The sequence below is a fragment of the Melanotaenia boesemani genome, chromosome 9 (genome assembly GCF_017639745.1).
Source record: "Melanotaenia boesemani isolate fMelBoe1 chromosome 9, fMelBoe1.pri, whole genome shotgun sequence".
NCBI classification, from domain to species: Eukaryota; Metazoa; Chordata; class Actinopteri; order Atheriniformes; family Melanotaeniidae; genus Melanotaenia; species Melanotaenia boesemani.
Window position 1 is genome coordinate 17,857,202 of NC_055690.1, and position 18,499 is coordinate 17,875,700.

Consider the following 18,499-nt stretch of genomic DNA (forward strand, 5'->3'; position numbering starts at 1 on the left):
TTGCTTTTGTTTTAGTGTAATGTTACTGGGGTTCAGTGATGAGACTGTGCTTTGCTCCTCTTATCCAGGCCGTCCTCTGCCCTGCTGATTTCTATCTTCTTATTCATCAAGCCACTACACATGTAGTGCCCTTATGTGTCCGTGCCCAAAAATGGAGCTTCCCTGATTCAGGACTCATTGCTGGGTCAAGCCCAGATCCTCTGTGCAGAGTGACCCGGAACAATCTGGTCAGCCTCGATTTGCCACCACAGCGTCTGAGTCTGTATAAAAACAACCTTGTTTATATTTCCATAAACCGTTTTACCTCACATTACTGGTCAAGTCTTTTTTTTAGTTAAACTAAAACGTACTGTTCACAAAGTGTCATGGGTCTGCACCTGCCGGTGCTGCTTCCGCCTTCCTCCTTATTTGGAAGAGAGGCGGCTTCACTCATCAGGGCCGCACAGCTGTGGTGTATCAGGCTCATTAGAGGACAGTATAAAAACTTCAGGATCTTCTCTAGTCGTCGCTGGATCGTACTACTAAAGTGGTAACCGTGTCTGCCCTGATCTACGTCCTGAGATATCATACGTCCTGAGATATCATCCTGTGTACTAACCGATCTTTATTCTTTTCCAAGCTCCCTGCCCTGGGTAATCCAATGGACTCGTGGACCCTATCTGCCCGCTCTCTCCCTTTCCTTCCAGCCTGCTCCTCGCCTTGCTCCACACCGGATTACACCTGGCTCCACTATCACGTTGTAAATAAACTCTCACAGAACACTAACCTTGTGCTCTCCTTCTTGGGTCCAGCTCCAAACCTTGACACAAAGACCTTTTTAAGTTATTCTTAACAAAAAGAAAACAATACAATACAATAAAATGAGACAACAGGATTCATTTGTGTTTATATGTGTTTAATTCACAATTTACTCATTCATTCAGATTTTATTAGTGCACCATTTTCCATAGTTTCATTGTGACCTGAGACGCATTATCCAGCATTGCTATATTCTAAATATCAAAACTAAATAAGAGGGCTTAACAAAGGACAAACATTTTAAAATTCTGTTATGTTTAAGCAAACATTTCAAAGGGATCTTGAGGTGCCTTTACCCATCAAATGTTTCTTTGTGTTCTTCTCAGGTTTTAGCAAAATTATGTAGCACTTGGGGAGAAAAATACAGCATAGAATTCCATAACTTGATGCCAGAATGGCAAATATCTCCACAGCAACAGAAAATTTCCCAGGAGAGCTGACATAAGCTGGAATGAAGGTGATCCAGACTGCACAGAATATCAGCATGCTAAATGTGATAAACTTAGCCTCATTGAAATTATCAGGCAGCTTCCGGGCCAAAAACGCAAGTATGAAACAAAACATAGCCAGGAAGCCTATGTATCCTAACACTGCCCAGAACCCTATCCATGACCCCAGGGCACACTCCAGTATAATCTTGTCTTTGTAATATTGACTGTTTTTGTATGGAAATGGAGGGTTGATTGTCAGCCAAAGTAAGCAAATCAAAACCTGTATGAAAGTGAAACCCAGAACACTGAGTCTTTGCTGTGCAGGCCCAAACCATTTCATCACATTACTTCCTGGGAGCGTTGCCCTAAAGGCTATTAAGACCACTATAGTTTTACCCAGTACACACGACATGCAGATGACAAAGGTGATGCCAAAAGCTGTGTGTCGCAGCATGCAGGACCACTCAGAGGGCTGGCTGATGTAGGTCAGAGAGCACAGAAAACACAGACTCAAGGAGAACAGCAGCAGGAAGCTCAGCTCAGAGTTGGTGGCTCTCACAAGAGGAGTCTGTCTGTAGTAGAAAAATATTAGGGCAACAGTCAAGGCAAGGCAGGCGCCAAAGACAGAGAAGGTGATCAACAGTGCACCCATTAACTCTTTGAACGTGAGAAACTCGATCATTTTCATGTCACAGTTATTCCTCTCTTCATTGGACTTGTACTCAGGTGGGCATTTGTCACATTTTACTGCATCTGAAAGCATAAATATGTTTAAGCTGTGCAGAGTATACATCTTGAGATAGAATAATAAAGTGCTTGCAGTGATTTTGCCCAAAAAGAACACAATGAGCACCAGGGTAAAGGCTATTAATCCTGCTGTCTCACTTGTACTGTTGCTAAATTCTCCATCAGCACAGGTGATGCAATCAAAACAGCAGATAGGTTTGCCCTTAACGAAAGCCTGACGACTCCCTGGCAAACAGCTCTCACTGCAAACGGACCTTGGCACCTGCATCACAGTTACAATAAGCACATTTACACATTTTGATTTTTATTCTATGCTTTTCCTACATTACATATTTACTGTACTTAGTTCTTGAAGAAGTCTCCATTATAAGATAAGGAAAAAATAAGTTAAAAATAAAGATTCAAAAAGCAGCTTTGCACTGGCAGCCTGGATTAACTCACCTTAAGATTCTCTCCTGCCCAGATCGCTTTTACACCTGCCTTCATCTCAAACTGTTGACCGTCAGGTTGGGAGGCGTCATATTCACCGATGGTTTCAAATTGTATGTACCCTGTCTTATCCATCTGCCAGTTTACCAGTGCATAACGTGCCACAGGGTCACCTAACTCGTCAAAGAAGACATTTTCACCCAACTTAGTGGTGAAATTTACTTGTGTTAAGTAGTGCAGTACCTATAGGAGAAACACGTCTGTTATTTGACTACAGAATCACAATACTTTATATTAGGGTACAAACTCTGTTTTATATGTACCTGCCATGGTTCTACATTTTCTTTGTCAGCACAAGTGTTGTTCTCAAAAGGCCCCTGTCCATTTTTACAGTTAATTAGCATATTCAGTGCATGAGCAACTGCATATGTAGCCTTGTAAACATTATTCAGCAGGCTGGCATCTGAAACATCAATAAATGGTGTCTTTACATCCCAGAGAGTCTCTGTTCCTTTGCAGGTTGCCACAGGATCCTGAGCATGAGTGTTTGGCTCGGGAAATAGCGTGCAGCTGAAAAGTGTCTCCCAGAACTCGACAAGTCCTTGATTTCCAGGTGTGGCGGAGGGCCTGCTGTTGGTGAGAAACTCCTGCAGTCCAGGGATGTGAGCATTCAGTGTTGCAAAGCCCACTGCTCCCTGAACCACAGCATAGTTTACTGGAGAGGCAATGAAGCGATATGTAATCCAGCCCTCACTTCCCACCCACTGCAAGCCTGTCACATTCTGAGCATGAAGCTCCTGGAGAAGTATGTCAAGATCTGTGCCATCAGCAAATGCAACTATTACTTTAGATGTGGCTCTCTTTATGATTTCCACCACTTCTAGGAATACCTTCTGAGGATCAGTTCGGTAAATTGCCACTGAGTACTCAACACATACACCTTCCTTTTGTGCTTCTTCCAAGAAAGTGGCCATGCCATCATTTCCATAGTCATTATTAGTTCTGATAGCACCTACCCATGTCCAGCCAAAGTATTTCATAAGCTTTGCAAGTGCTTTGCTTTGATAAATATCAGTAGGTATAGTTCTAAAAAAAGAGGGATAGTCTCTTCTGTTGCTAAGACATGCACAAGTGGCTGAATGACTGATCTAAAAGACAAAAAAAAGTACAATGTATATCATATAAGGTTTTGAATATTTTCACATGTAGCATTAGTTCTCATTACACAACATAATTTTCTTTTTAAAAAGGTTTGCATGCATTTATCACTCACCACAGGTATAAGGAAGGGTCCCAGTGTACGTGCAATATTTATTGTAGAGGTGGAAGTGGTGTCACCTATCACAGCATGCACACTGGATAATTTGTCACAGCTGCTTTCCCCACTTTCAAACCTATTCATCAGATTTAGAGATGCCCTGATGGACAGAGGTATACTGGGGCAGGAGTCAAAGATCCTGTAACCGAGAGTCACATCTGGCAGCAGCTCTGAGCTGTTGTTTATTTCCTCAATGGCAAACATCATGGTGTAGGCAAACTTAAGTTCACCTGGGTCCAGTCTGAAAAAAGGTAAGTGAAAAACTTGTTAGTTACTTCTTAAGGCTATAATTTCTTAAATATAATAATATATGACAGTAAAATAAAAGTTACATTTAAAGATGATTTTTTTTTATTGTAAATAACACACTAACATTTAGATTTTTTTTTGACTCATTCTTACCCTTCACACTGGATTGCACCAGGGTTGACTTCCAGAGTTTGATTGACAATAACTGGAAAATGGTGGAAGGAGAAAATGCCTCCAATGTTGATGTCTCCTTCCTTAGAAAACCCAGACAGCTCTTTTGTTTCATATGTTTGACACACAGGCTTTTCCCCTCTCACAGCCAGAAGCAATAAAAATAGCAGGTTGGCTATCAGCAGCATAGTTTCTCATCTATTACTACACAAGTACCAAAGATAAACCAGCTACACACCAACCAATATATAGTTTATATATAGCCACAGGGGCTTTGATGCGATATGTGTGGACATTATCTTTGTATCTACCAATGGTATTGGTGTCATGTGACTAACTGTAAGATGCCCTACAGCCTTTGCTTTATCTCCAACCCTGTCACAAATTATTGTTATTTATTGCATATTTTCATTCATTTGTTAGTTTTTATTTCAGTGTGTTGTGGAAATTTCATATATTCCCTTCAATATTGTGCTTTACTGATCACTCTCAAGGTAAACGGATTGTTTAAGTTCTTGGTAACAGAGATTAATGCTGAGTAGCCTGTGGCTATCGTAAGTTGATGCATTCCTTAAAGCAGTTCACACTGACCTGGGGACTTATCTGGATACTAGCCAGATATCTTCAGGGTGACCCAGCAGGGCATCCTGCCTTAATGTCACTGGGGTTGTTTATATGCTCAATAAATGCAAAAGCTCATTAGGTTTGCTGAAGTGTCTAATCCTGTGTGAGGAACAGACAGTCTCTTTGTTTTTATCTTACAAGATATATGATGTGCTGTGACATGATCATTCTGCTTAAAAGATGCTGCCTGTGTGTTTCTTATCAGATTCTCTTCAGATCTCTGTGCTGTCAGACCTCTGAACAGTCTCTCGAATTGCAATTCTACTCTTTCTATTCTTTGCATTCTAATTCTGTGTTCAATAAACTTGTAATCATTTTTCACTTCAGAACCAGACTCCTCATCCTTGACAGAGTAACTTTTTGCCTCTACAAATGACAGATTAAATGATAAAGCATGAGCACAATATGATTGTTGCATAAAGGATTTTATTTCTTTCTCCTTGAAAGAACCTTCCTTTTTGTTCTGATGAAGCTAAAACCTTAAGTGTTAATTCAAGAGCTTACCCCTTTTATCTATGGTAACCAAGTAAATCTTGCAGTACTTGATTGCACAGCAGTTGAAAGAGACATGGGTATGAATGAAAGAAATTCTGTCACTATTAGTGCTTAACAATATGGTTTTAATGTATTCTTTTGTACAGTAAGTGTGCAACAAAACTTTCAAAAGTAGTTTTTTTGTGCTGTTTTTATTTATTTATTTTTTATTTATTTATAAGCAATGACAATGAAGATGATTATTATTCTGAAGCTAACCCCCACCACAATCCCACCCCCTAAAACCCTACTTAAACTAACCAATTGCAGGGTTGTATGGGCAGCTTTAGTTCAGGAGGAAGAGCAGTTATCTACCAACCAGAAAGTCGGTTAAATCAATTCCAGGCTTCCCCAGACTACATGCAAAAGTGTCCTTGAGCAAGACTGAACCCCAAGTTGCCATCCGATGCGTCCACTGGGGTATGAATGTGTGTGATAGATGAAAAAGTAAGCACATAGTCAGGGCTCGAATTACACTGGGGCTTTCGGGGGAGCCTTATTTTCACATGTGCAACGCAACTGCACACATCACGTGCACACGCATTTATATTACAAAAATATGGTTACTATTTAAAAAAACAATTGAATGAAGCTTGTTTAATTAGAAACAGTGACGTAGAGTTCTTTAACCACAAAAAGAAGCACATCAGGTGGTTGTGTGGATGCTCACAGCACACAACTGACAAACGAATAGAACGGATCATCAGCATCGTTTGGAATATTTTTAGAGCTCCCTCTAAAGTATCAGCTGATTCTCTTTAGGGAAGCACCTATGTCTTTGTGGGGAGCCAAGCTCCCCTTAGCTCCACCGTAATTCAATCCCTGCACTAAGTATATATCAACAGAAGTGCTGTGTGTATGTAAAAGGGTGATTGTGACATGTAGTTTAAAAGCACTGAGTGGCAAACATATGATTAGAAAAGCGCAATATAAGTACTGTCCATTTACCAACAAGACAGAACCGGTTTGGTTTTAAAGAAGCTTTCTGTACAGATGGCAATTTTTTTAAGACATGTGTGCATCCACACAAAAACCACTGAATATGCTATAAAATATATGCCAGGCCTCTGAGGGTTGCTGTATTGTTTCCACAGACACATATCAAAATCTGAGAATAAGACATAGAGCATGCCCTTAAACTTGTGCAATGTAAACAATTGAGCTAAATTCAGGAATTGAGCTAAAAAGGGGGTGTTTGTTTTGACTGAATTTTTTTCTGGATTGTTTTGTGAAAGCCATTACAGTAGCTTCTGCAGAACAAACGCCACATTGTATTCCTCCATTGTTATAGGTGTTGCTGGGGTTTGCGCTTGGATTTTAAAGAAGTGGGGCTATGGTGTCATTTATTTTGGAAATATGAGTATGGATTCATTGAAACAAAACTAGAATTTTCAGATTTTTTTCACTTTGGGACCTGGATTAAATAAAGTAGCATTTTTGTTTTTCTTTCCAGCTGAAGTATAGTCAATTGTTAAACCATAGTTGGGTAGTGGAGATAAATAATCCACTACTTGGTTGTGTATGCATGGGATTGTATTTAAAAAAACACAGTATGGGATATTTTCCTATTTTATGCCATAGTTATATTACCTGGAGCAATAGTTTTAAGGAACTATTCTGAAGTTTTAAAATGTTCAGTTTCCTAACAAGTACTAGAAATAAAACAAAAACATTAAATTAACATCTTAACCAGCATATTGATAACAGCAATGTTGAAAGACATGTTTCGTGTTCATGGAAAAGATCATCATTATGCATCAAGCAGAGGAAACATCTGAAGAGATAGTAGAAACTACTAAAATCGGGTTAAAAAATGTCCAACGCATTATTAAAAACTAGAAAGATAGTGGGGAACCATATAAAGTCCTGGAAAACTGTTTGTATTCCTGTATTCCTGTTGCAACAGAAATACAAACATTTTAACTGCAACCTCAAATGGGAGTGGTATCCTTGTGGTTACAGAGGTGGTTTTGGGTCTGGAGAACTCAGGTTCAGGTCCCTGGTGTACCAACCAGAGTGAACCACTGCAAGGCCCTTAACCACTCCCGATTGCTTCCCTGGTGCTGAAACATGGCCACTCACAGCTCTCTGTTACATCTAAAGATGGATTAAAAGCGACGCTGGATTTCTCAATTGGGATGAATAAAGTGAAAGAAAAAAGTTCTGCGGCTGGGTAGCTTGGTTAGCAGGGAATCTGCCTCCCACGTGGGAGACCAGAGTCTGGGTCCCACAGGGGACATAGTACAATGGGTTAATATCTTCCAGTTGGGTCTTAGGCAAGACCCTTAATGCTACTGCTACTGTAAGTATCTTTGGCTAAAAGCATCTGCTAAATGACTGTAGAACTAGATATACACCCTTATGGTGTTTTTACTGGTCTCTCCCCATCATGTGGTTTTTAGTATTTCTCTCTGGTTTCAGTAGTAAAATATAACATTTAGGAGCAAATATGCAGAAAAGCAGTGACGGAACTGAAGGAAGATACAAAAGACCACCAGTGTTAAGGTAGCTCCAAATAGGGAGAAAGCAGCAAGGAGGGCCCCCATGGTTTCTCCATAAGACAGGAACTCCATCACCTTTGGAACACACTTGCTGTGATCTTCATTTGACCAGAACTCAAGCAGACACCGTGAACACTCTGCAGAATCTGAATGAGAAACATCAAACATGTTTATATTCAAATTTGTGAGATTTGATTGGATTTAAGATGTAAGAACATTGAAGTAAATGTTTTACTCACTGCTGGAGTTGCTGATCTCCCCAGCTGTACAGACAACACAGGAGAAACAGCAGAGAGGTTTGCCTATAATCATAGCCTGTCTGAAACCTGCCCGACAACTCTCACTGCAGACAGATAGTGGCCTCTGTAAAATTAGCACATTTTAGGCATCAGTTTGCTGATCCAATAATTCAGATTTTTTTTTTTTTTCAAATAGATTAAATTCAAGCTTTTGGCCTGGATTGTACGCATTAATCTGCACCAAAAGTGAAAATTTGGTTGGTACCTGTGGAGAATCTGCAGCCCATGTTATGTTAACACCATTCATGGTTAACTGTTTTCTATTTGGTAGTGAAGCATCATAGCTCCCTATAGCCACAAACATAGTATCACCCTGCGGGGTTCTCTGCCAGTTCACCAGCTCATAAGCTGCTGCAGGGTCTCCTTTTCCATCAAAATGCACTCTCTCTCCTGAACGAATTGTAAAATTCACATCCTGGAGGTGTTTCACAACCTACAAATACAGAGGAGTGCACTGGTAGACATAAAGGGAACTGCACATCATTTACATGTTTTACACATGTTATGAGTCTAATCTCTTACCTGCTTTGGCTCTAAAAGATCCTTCACATTACATGACTGATTGACTGCCTCACCACATTTGACCATGCTATGTATAGCATGAGCTACAGCATACACAGCCTTATACACATTGTTAGATATTCTTAGTTCTGATACATCTGTGAAGGGATTGTTTATGTCCTGCAGTCTCTCAGAGCCAGAGCATTGCTTTATGTTGTCCAGACTTGACTGGAAGCTGCAGCCAAATGTTACTTCCCAGAACTCTCTGAGCAGGTTGTTCTGAGGTTCCTGATTCGGGTTAACCTGTAAAAGAAATTCTCGCAAACCTGTAATTTTGGCTTTTCTGATGGCAAAGCCCAGAGACCCTGTCAGTTTGTCAGAATACTTTGTTTTGGCCAGATGTCCTGATGTAATCCAGGATTCACTACCCACCCATTGCAGCCCAGTCAGATTCTGCCTCAGAGCTTCTTCAAGCAGAACATCCATTTCATCATAAGCAAGAAAAGCAACTAAAACTGTTGCTGTGCCTTTACAGATCACGTTGACCACCCTCTCAACCTGTTCCCTGGAACCAGTCCTTGAAATGGCCTCAGAATACTCAACACAAACCCACGATGGCTGGGTCATCTGCAAACTTCTGGATGTGACACAGCTCTGAGTTGTAACAGAAGTCTGAGGTGTAGAGTGTGAGGAGGAGGGGGGCCAGCACCATCCCCTGGGGTGCTCCTGGGGGACATTTCTCACTACAAACTGAGACAGGCACCTGTATGTACAAAAAAGTACAATGAAAAATATTTAAGGATTTATCATCTTTTCTTTCAGAGATAAAATAAAAATGTTATGATCTATTTAAAAACCTATTAAGAAGCTATATTGTCTAAACAATAAAAAGAAGCTTCCCTACAGTGAGTTCTGTATCCAAATTAAAGACTTATTTAGATTCAGATTCAGTTGCTTGTCTGCAGGTAAAGATGTATCATAAAGACCAACAGTGACAAAATCCACAATGCTGTTTTCTCTTGGCTGCCAGTTTATGATTTCATACTTTGCTGCTGGATCTCCATTCTCATTAAAGTAAACCTCGTCTCCTTCCTTTGTTTTGAAGTGAATCTTCTGAATGTGCTGTAAAATCTAAGAACAATGGGTATTTTCTTAAATGTATTTATTTTCTAGTAAAAACTATAAATAATGTTGGTATTTAGCTCACCGTGAATGGATCTAGCTGCACATTTGTGTCACATGTTTTTTTTGCAGTGCAGAACAGCAAGAAGGGCATGAGCCACTGCATACACTCCTTTGTACACATTATTAAAGATGGGCATGAGTGACGTGTCAGTGAAGCTGTTTTTCACTTCAGCCAAATCCTCATGTCCAGTGCAGTCTTTCTGGATCTCTCCTGACTTTGAATGCTTGAACTTACAGCTAAATAATGCCTCCCAGAACTCTGTAAACAAGTCATTGTTGGATGAGTTGAGCGGCTTCACGTCTTTTTTTTTTTTTTTTTTTTTTTTTCTAAACTTGTCCTGTCCAGCATCATAGCAAGCAAAATGATAATCTGGTTGCTGTATCGTGCTGAACAAATTTGCTTTGCCAAGGGGAGGCCTATGGGTAAGGCTCCTCTTGATAATCTGATCAATTTATTTATTTATTTATTTTGAATCACAGAAACTATGTAATCTTGCTGGACCTGACCGGAGGGGACAGAAAAAGATGGAAAATAGCAAAAAGAGCAAAATGAAAAGAAGACAAAAAGATCCCAGACAGAAGGAAACGACCCTTCAATCCACACCATCACCAGACAACAAACTGTTACACCTGTACATGAACACACCAGAAAATTTCCTACAACTTTCACAAAAGCAGAAACACACACACAGAAAAAACAGGGCTGCCAGTCATTAAGAGTTTTTAAATAATAACCAAATCAAAAGATATAACAGCGACCAGATACTAACTCACAGGAAAAATACAAAAAAAAAAAAAAAAGAAAATTTAATAATTATCGCTTAGTATTAAAAACCCACTAGACAACTCAGTGACTGTGTCAGCATGCAGAGCATGAGAAACAAGGAGTGATCAGTGATGAAGAGTGGTGAGTGAGATCATGCAAATGCGACCTCGCCTCCACGGAGGCCAGAGGCAGACCAGGGCCTGGGCCGGGCCCTCAGCAGCAGACCCGGAGCACCAACCCAAGCTACCCCACCACAAAGACAACTCCAGCCCCACCCGAAGGGCGGCAGAGGAGAGCACAGCAAGAGCCCCCCACGGTCCCGGGGCACAGGCCCCAGTGGGCCAAGATCAGCAGCCGCCGGCCCCGCCAGGGACCGGCCACCCAGGGCAGCCCAAGCGAAGGGCCCAGGGCCCCAGGAGCCCAGAGGCGGCCGCCCCACCCCCCAAAGGCAGAGGGCCCGCAACATGCCTAGGAGGACCAGGCCCCCCCAGACAGCCACCCGGCGTAGGCCAGCACACACCCCGATGTTCCAGCCGCACACCTCGGGAACCAGGGTGCTATCGGCCCCCTCCCCCACTCCCCACCTACTTCAATCTGCACCCCATATAACCCTACACTCACACCCTCCCCCGCGCCTCACCCACAATCACTCACCACCACACAGTCACGCCACACACAACCCACCCACCATGCCCCGTGGGGGACACCCCAGGCGGACCAGCGGACAGTGAGCCCCAAGCACCCCCCCTTGACCCAACCCCCACAGAGCCAGCAGCCCACCAGCACAGCCACCCCGGGACCCGGCCCCGGGGCAACAACCCCCACCCCCAGACACACACAGGGGGAGCAGGGGTGTGAGAGGTCCCCAATACCCTCTCCCTCCCCACTCCTGACTGTTTATGTAGTGTGTGTTGTGTGCACTTAAAATTGAGGGGCAGTAACTGCAATGAGCCGGGAGCCCAGTAACTGCAATGAGCCGGGAGCCGGGCCACCTTAGTGGCCCTGCCCGCCATGCACCGCATGCCATGCCCCCCAGGTGTTGTTTGTGTGTTGTTTTTCTTGTGTTTTTGGTGTCTCTGTGCAATTAAAACTGAGAGGCGAGTAGCCACGGGGTGCATCCAAGGAGACCACTGAATGGTCTCCTCCGTTCCACCCCGCATGGCTCCATGCCTCCCAACTCCCTACGTGTGTGTGTGTGAGAGAGAGCGCGGGAAGTAAGAGGGGTCTGGGGATGTACGTCCAGAGGGAAGCAAACTTCCCTCTGGATGATGAGCCTTTAGTGGCATTAGGCACCCCTGCTCCCCAGGAGGCCCCCCAGGGCAAGACAGGCCAGGAGAGGCCGCCCCCCACGACCGGGCCATTCAGGGACTGCAGCCAGTGAGCCATCACCCACCCCAGAAAATACCCACCTTCCCACACCCCTAACGGGGAATGAGAGGATGGGGACAGCGGCAGACCCACGGCCCACCACCACCAGACCGTCCCCCCCCGCCCCCACAAGCGGCTTCACGTCAAACATGAACTCTCTCAGTCCACTGACATGTGCTTTTGGGATGGAAAGGCCTATAGCTCCATCCAGGACATGATTCTTCTCCACTGCTGCAATTTGAGAATCAAAGATCCAGGATTCACTGCCTACCCACTGGTACCCAGTCATATTGTGTTGGGAAAACTCATGTATAAGCACATCCATATCCATATATGAGAGAAAAGCAACAATGACTTTTGAAGTGGAAGCCTTGATAATGTCAATAATCTTCAGTATTTTTTCTAATGGATCTGTTCTAAAGAAAGCTACAGAATATTCCAGACAGATGCCCAGCTGCTGGGCGGTTTCTGTGAATGTAGGCATGCCATTATTACCATAATCATCATTGGTTCTAACAGCTCCAACCCAGGTCCAACCAAAGTGCTTGACTATGGGCCAGGCCTCTGCTCCGGTAGTAGTCACTGGGTATTGTTTTAAGAAATGATGGACATTTGGTCTTATCACTGAGACAAGCACATGTGGAGAAGTGGCTGATCTAAAAGATAAAACATAAATTAATGAAAATACACAATAAAACACAAGCCGAGTTAATAGTAAAACATACATTAGACTAGGTCTGGCCATTACAAGACATTAAAAAAATCATTTACCATCATATCATCATTTATCTGAAATATTCTTCAAAGTCTGGCAACCTTACCCACCAGAGGGATATGAAATGGTCCAATGACAGTAGCTATTGCTGTGCTAGGAGAGGAGGAGGTTTCTCCCATTATGGCCTGCACTTGCGCAGGTCTGGTACATGGTGCTTCAGATGTTAAAGATGTGATATCATTCCCATTGGTCAAAGCAAGTGCAACTCTAACGCTTCTGGCTATGGAGTCACAGGTATCATAGATTTTATATCCCAGAGAGATACCCGGAAGCAGGTCTGAACTGTTATTAATCTCTTCAATGGCAAAAAACATAGCTTGAGCACACTGGAACTCTCTGAAATTCAAACTATAGATTCAGATGGTTATAAAAACTTGGTATGGAAAACAGTTTTTCTTTAAAAATGAGACAATACCATAATTTATATAAAACATTATGTTATTCATAACATTTTCATCCAAAACAAAGATAAGGGATGACTCTTCTGCTAGAAAATTTACCTGTTGCATTGGAGTGGCAGGGGCTTTTCTTTGTAGGTATTCTGCCTGTTTATCAAGCTGGTGTGGAAAGAGAAGATTCCCCCCAAAATAATGTCTCCCTCCTTCGACAGCTCAGGGCTCTCAGGATCCCCTCTCCATTTGTGTTCCCCTCTTTAGTGTGAGAGAATGTCACCAACAACAACAGATATAACAATGCACAGCCCTGCTCTGGCCACTTTTGTGTAGACATCATGCTGTCTGACAGATCCGAGTCACTGAATGGGATCTCACGTATTTCAATGTAAATCAGCGATTTGAAAAGGTAATTTTCAATTTGAAACAGCTTATAAATATTAATAAATGGTGATGCTTCATCACTGTGCAGTCACAAGGTGGGGCCAGAGGAGGAATATGGTGACATGATTCTCTTGTGTTTGCTTTCCTGGTTATGTAAAGCTTTTAATAATTTCTTTCTGTGACCAGTGACTTTCTGCAGCTTTTTCTACCAACCTAAACACAAGTAAATCACATAAGTATTTTTTTTTTATTATTATTTTTTTTTAGGATGTATCAAACATGTTTCTGCTGTTCTAATATATATATATATATATATATATATATCCTCCATTGTTTTGTTGTGTAATCTATCTTTCAAAAGATAAGTTGCATAAATGAGTTTACGTTTCATTCCGTATGTTTTATGTTACAATTTTGTCTTGTTGACTATAATTATAATTCTCTGTGATTGTTTTTCTTTCTTTTTTCTTTTTTTTCTTTATTTTTTATTTTTATTTTTACTTGTTAGATTGCAAGCATGTTTAGGGAGGATATGAGAAATCTGTTCTGTGAAAGTGAGCCTCACAAACATTCTAGTTATATTTTTGTATTTATTTTGGATAATGACAGTTGTAGCCCTCCATTGCTGCCAGACTCCACTAATACTCTATTCTTATAGAGGATGACTATTGCCATTTTACAAAAACTAATACCTGAATAAGTAAACTTTCAATAATTGCTTTTGTTTTATTGTAATGTTACTGGGGTTCAGTGATGAGACTGTGCTTTGCTCCTCTTATCCAGGTTGTCCTCTGCCCTGCTGATTTCTTTCTTCTCATTCATCAAGCCACTACACATGTAGTGCCCTTATGTGTCCGTGCCCAAAAATGGAGCTTCCCTGATTCAGGACTCATTGCTGGGTCAAGCCCAGATCCTCTGTGCAGAGTGACCCGGAACAATCTGGTCAGCCTCGATTTGAGATATCATCCTGTGTACTAACCGATCTTTATTCTTTTCCAAGCTCCCTGCCCTGGGTAATCCAACGGACTCGTGGACCCTGTCTGCCCGCTCTCTCCCTTTCCTTCCAGCCTGCTCCTCGCCTTGCTCCACACCGGATTACACCTGGCTCCACTATCACTTTGTAAATAAACTCTCACAGAACACTAACCTTGTGCTCTCCTTCTTGGGTCCAGCTCCAAACCTTGACACAAAGACCTTTTTAAGTTATTCTTAACAAAAAGAAAACAATACAATACAATAAAATGAGACAACAGGATTCATTTGTGTTTATATGTGTTTAATTCACAATTTACTCATTCATTCAGATTTTATTAGTGCACCATTTTCCATAGTTTCATTGTGACCTGAGACACATTATCCAATATTGCTATATTCTAAATATCAAAACTAAATAAGAGGCCTTAACAAAGGACAAACATTTTAAAATTCTGTTATGTTTAAGCAAACATTTCAAAGGGATCTTGAGGTGCCTTTACCCATCAAATGTTTCTTTGTGTTCTTCTCAGGTTTTAGCAAAATTATGTAGCACTTGGGGAGAAAAATACAGCATAGAATTCCATAACTTGATGCCAGAATGGCAAATATCTCCACAGCAACAGCAAATTTCCCAGGAGAGCTGACATAAGCTGGAATGAAGGTGATCCAGACTGCACAGAATATCAGCATGCTAAATGTGATAAACTTAGCCTCATTGAAATTATCAGGCAGCTTCCGGGCCAAAAACGCAAGTATGAAACAAAACATAGCCAGGAAGCCTATGTATCCTAACACTGCCCAGAACCCTATCCATGACCCCAGGGCACACTCCAGTATAATCTTGTCTTTGTAATATTGACTGTTTTTGTATGGAAATGGAGGGTTGATTGTCAGCCAAAGTAAGCAAATCAAAACCTGTATGAAAGTGAAACCCAGAACACTGAGTCTTTGCTGTGCAGGCCCAAACCATTTCATCACATTACTTCCTGGGAGCGTTGCCCTAAAGGCTATTAAGACCACTATAGTTTTACCCAGTACACACGACATGCAGATGACAAAGGTGATGCCAAAAGCTGTGTGTCGCAGCATGCAGGACCACTCAGAGGGCTGGCTGATGTAGGTCAGAGAGCACAGAAAACACAGACTCAAGGAGAACAGCAGCAGGAAGCTCAGCTCAGAGTTGGTGGCTCTCACAAGAGGAGTCTGTCTGTAGTAGAAAAATATTAGGGCAACAGTCAAGGCAAGGCAGGCGCCAAAGACAGAGAAGGTGATCAACAGTGCACCCATTAACTCTTTGAACGTGAGAAACTCGATCATTTTCATGTCACAGTTATTCCTCTCTTCATTGGACTTGTACTCAGGTGGGCATTTGTCACATTTTACTGCATCTGAAAGCATAAATATGTTTAAGCTGTGCAGAGTATACATCTTGAGATAGAATAATAAAGTGCTTGCAGTGATTTTGCCCAAAAAGAACACAATGAGCACCAGGGTAAAGGCTATTAATCCTGCTGTCTCACTTGTACTGTTGCTAAATTCTCCATCAGCACAGGTGATGCAATCAAAACAGCAGATAGGTTTGCCCTTAACGAAAGCCTGACGACTCCCTGGCAAACAGCTCTCACTGCAAACGGACCTTGGCACCTGCATCACAGTTACAATAAGCACATTTACACATTTTGATTAGAAATGATTATAGACTCTATGCTTTTCCTACATTACATATTTACTGTACTTAGTTCTTGCAGAAGTCTTAATCATTAAAGATAAGAAAAAATTAAGTTAAAAGTAAAGATTCAAAAAGTGCTTTGCACTGGCAGCCTGGATTAACTCACCTTAAGATTCTCTCCTGCCCAGATTGCTTTTACACCTGCCTTCATCTCAAACTGTTGACCGTCAGGTTGGGAGGCGTCATATTCACCGATGGTTTCAAATTGTATGTACCCTGTCTTATCCATCTGCCAGTTTACCAGTGCATAACGTGCCACAGGGTCACCTAACTCATCAAAGAATACATTTTCACCCATCTTAGTGGTGAAATTTACTTGTGTTAAGTAGTGCAGTACCTGTTGGAGAAACACATATTTGACTACAGAATCACAATACTTTATATTAGGGTACAAACTCTGTTTTATATGTACCTGCCATGGTTCTACATTTTCTTTGTCAGCACAAGTGTTGTTCTCAAAAGGCCCCTGTCCATTTTTACAGTTAATTAGCATATTCAGTGCATGAGCAACTGCATATGTAGCCTTGTAAACATTATTCAGCAGGCTGGCATCTGAAACATCAATAAATGGTGTCTTTACATTCCAGAGAGTCTCTGTTCCTTTGCAGGTTGCCACAGGATCCTGAGCATGAGTGTTTGGTTCGGGAGATAGCGTGCAGCTGAAAAGTGTCTCCCAGAACTCGACAAGTCCTTGATTTCCAGGTGTGGTGGAGGGCCTGCTGTTGGTGAGAAACTCCTGCAGTCCAGGGATGTGAGCATTCAGTGTTGCAAAGCCCACTGCTCCCTGAACCACAGCATAGTTTACTGGAGAAGCAATGAAGCGATATGTAATCCAGCCCTCACTTCCCACCCACTGCAAGCCTGTCACATTCTGAGCATGAAGCTCCTGGAAAAGTATGTCAAGATCTGTGCCATCAGCAAATGCAACTATTACTTTAGAGGTGGCTCTCTTTATGATTTCCACCACTTCTAGGAATACCTTCTGAGGATCAGTTCGGTAAATTGCCACTGAGTACTCAACACATACACCTTCCTTTTGTGCTTCTTCCAAGAAAGTGGCCATGCCATCATTTCCATAGTCATTATTAGTTCTGATAGCACCTACCCATGTCCAGCCAAAGTGTTTCATAAGCTTTGCAAGTGCTTTGCTTTGATAAATATCAGTAGGTATAGTTCTAAAAAAAGAGGGATAGTCTCTTCTGTTGCTTAGACATGCACAAGTGGCTGAATGACTGATCTAAAAGACAAAAAAAAAGTACAATGCATATCATATAAGGTTTGAAAGATATTTTCACATGTAGCATTAGTTCTCATAACACAACATAATTTTCTTTTAAAAAAGGTTTGCATGCCCTTATCACTCACCACAGGTATAAGGAAGGGTCCCAGTGTACGTGCAATATCTATCGTAGAGGTGGAAGTGGTGTCACCTATCACAGCATGCACACTGGATAATTTGTCACAGCTGCTTTCCCCACTTTCAAACCTATTCATCAGATTTAAAGATGCCCTGATGGACAGAGGTATACTGGGGCAGGAGTCAAAGATCCTGTAACCGAGAGTCACATCTGGCAGCAGCTCTGAGCTGTTGTTTATTTCCTCAATGGCAAACATCATGGTGTAGGCATACTTAAGTTCACCTGGGTCCAGTCTGAGAAAAGGTAAGTAAAAAACTTGTTAGTTACTTCTTAAGGCTATAATTTCTTAAATATAATAATATATGACAGTAAAATAAAAGTTACATTTAAAGATGATTTTTTTTTTTTTTTGTAAATAACACACTAAGATTTAGATTTTTTTGACTCATTCTTACCCTTCACACTGGATTGCACCAGGGTTGACTTCCAGAGTTTGATTGACAGTAACTGGGTTCTGGTGGAAGGAGAAAATGCCTCCAATGTTGATGTCTCCTTCCTTAGAAAACCCAGACAGCTCTTTTGTTTCATATGTTTGACACACAGGCTTTTCCCCTCTCACAGCCAGAAGCAATAAAAATAGCAGGTTGGCTATCAGCAGCATAGTTTCTCATCTATTACTACGCAAGTACCAAAGATAAACCAGCTACACACCAACCAATATATAGTTTTCTATCATAAGCCACAGGGGCTTTGATGCGATATGTGTGGACATTATCTTTGTATCTACCAATGGTATTGGTGTCATGTGACTAACTGTAAGATGCCCTACAGCCTTTGCTTTATCTCCAACCCTGTCACAAATTATTGTTATTTATTGCATATTTTCATTCATTTATTAGTTTTTATTTCAATGACAGATTAAATGATAAAGCATGAGCACAATATGATTGTTGCATAAAGGATTT

General features: G+C 41.6%; 3 protein-coding genes across 3 annotated transcripts; all 3 read right to left on the reverse strand.

Moving 5' to 3' along the window:
- Nucleotides 1–498: 498 nt before the first annotated feature.
- LOC121645981 (extracellular calcium-sensing receptor-like) lies at nt 499–3,945 on the reverse strand. The gene is made up of 6 exons (XM_041994809.1): nt 3,679–3,945; nt 2,729–3,553; nt 2,418–2,648; nt 2,115–2,238; nt 1,095–1,982; nt 499–518 (listed from the first exon to the last, which is right to left on the reverse strand). Exons 1-6 carry the CDS (start codon nt 3,928–3,930, stop codon nt 499–501), a joined length of 2,340 nt encoding a protein of 779 aa, XP_041850743.1. The 5' UTR covers nt 3,931–3,945.
- A 3,773-nt stretch (nt 3,946–7,718) lies between these two features.
- LOC121645516 (extracellular calcium-sensing receptor-like) lies at nt 7,719–14,294 on the reverse strand. Its single transcript, XM_041994009.1, is given in 9 exon segments — nt 7,719–7,948; nt 8,042–8,165; nt 8,307–8,534; nt 8,624–9,239; nt 12,011–12,475; nt 12,477–12,577; nt 12,747–13,044; nt 13,197–13,346; nt 14,233–14,294. Coding segments are annotated over 9 exon segments (2,274 nt in total).
- Nucleotides 14,295–14,787: 493 nt separating this feature from the next.
- Nucleotides 14,788–18,195, reverse strand: LOC121646002 (extracellular calcium-sensing receptor-like). The gene is made up of 6 exons (XM_041994849.1): nt 17,990–18,195; nt 17,542–17,827; nt 16,589–17,413; nt 16,283–16,513; nt 15,968–16,091; nt 14,788–15,835 (listed from the first exon to the last, which is right to left on the reverse strand). Exons 1-6 carry the CDS (start codon nt 18,193–18,195, stop codon nt 14,922–14,924), a joined length of 2,586 nt encoding a protein of 861 aa, XP_041850783.1. The 3' UTR covers nt 14,788–14,921.
- Nucleotides 18,196–18,499: the final 304 nt, after the last annotated feature.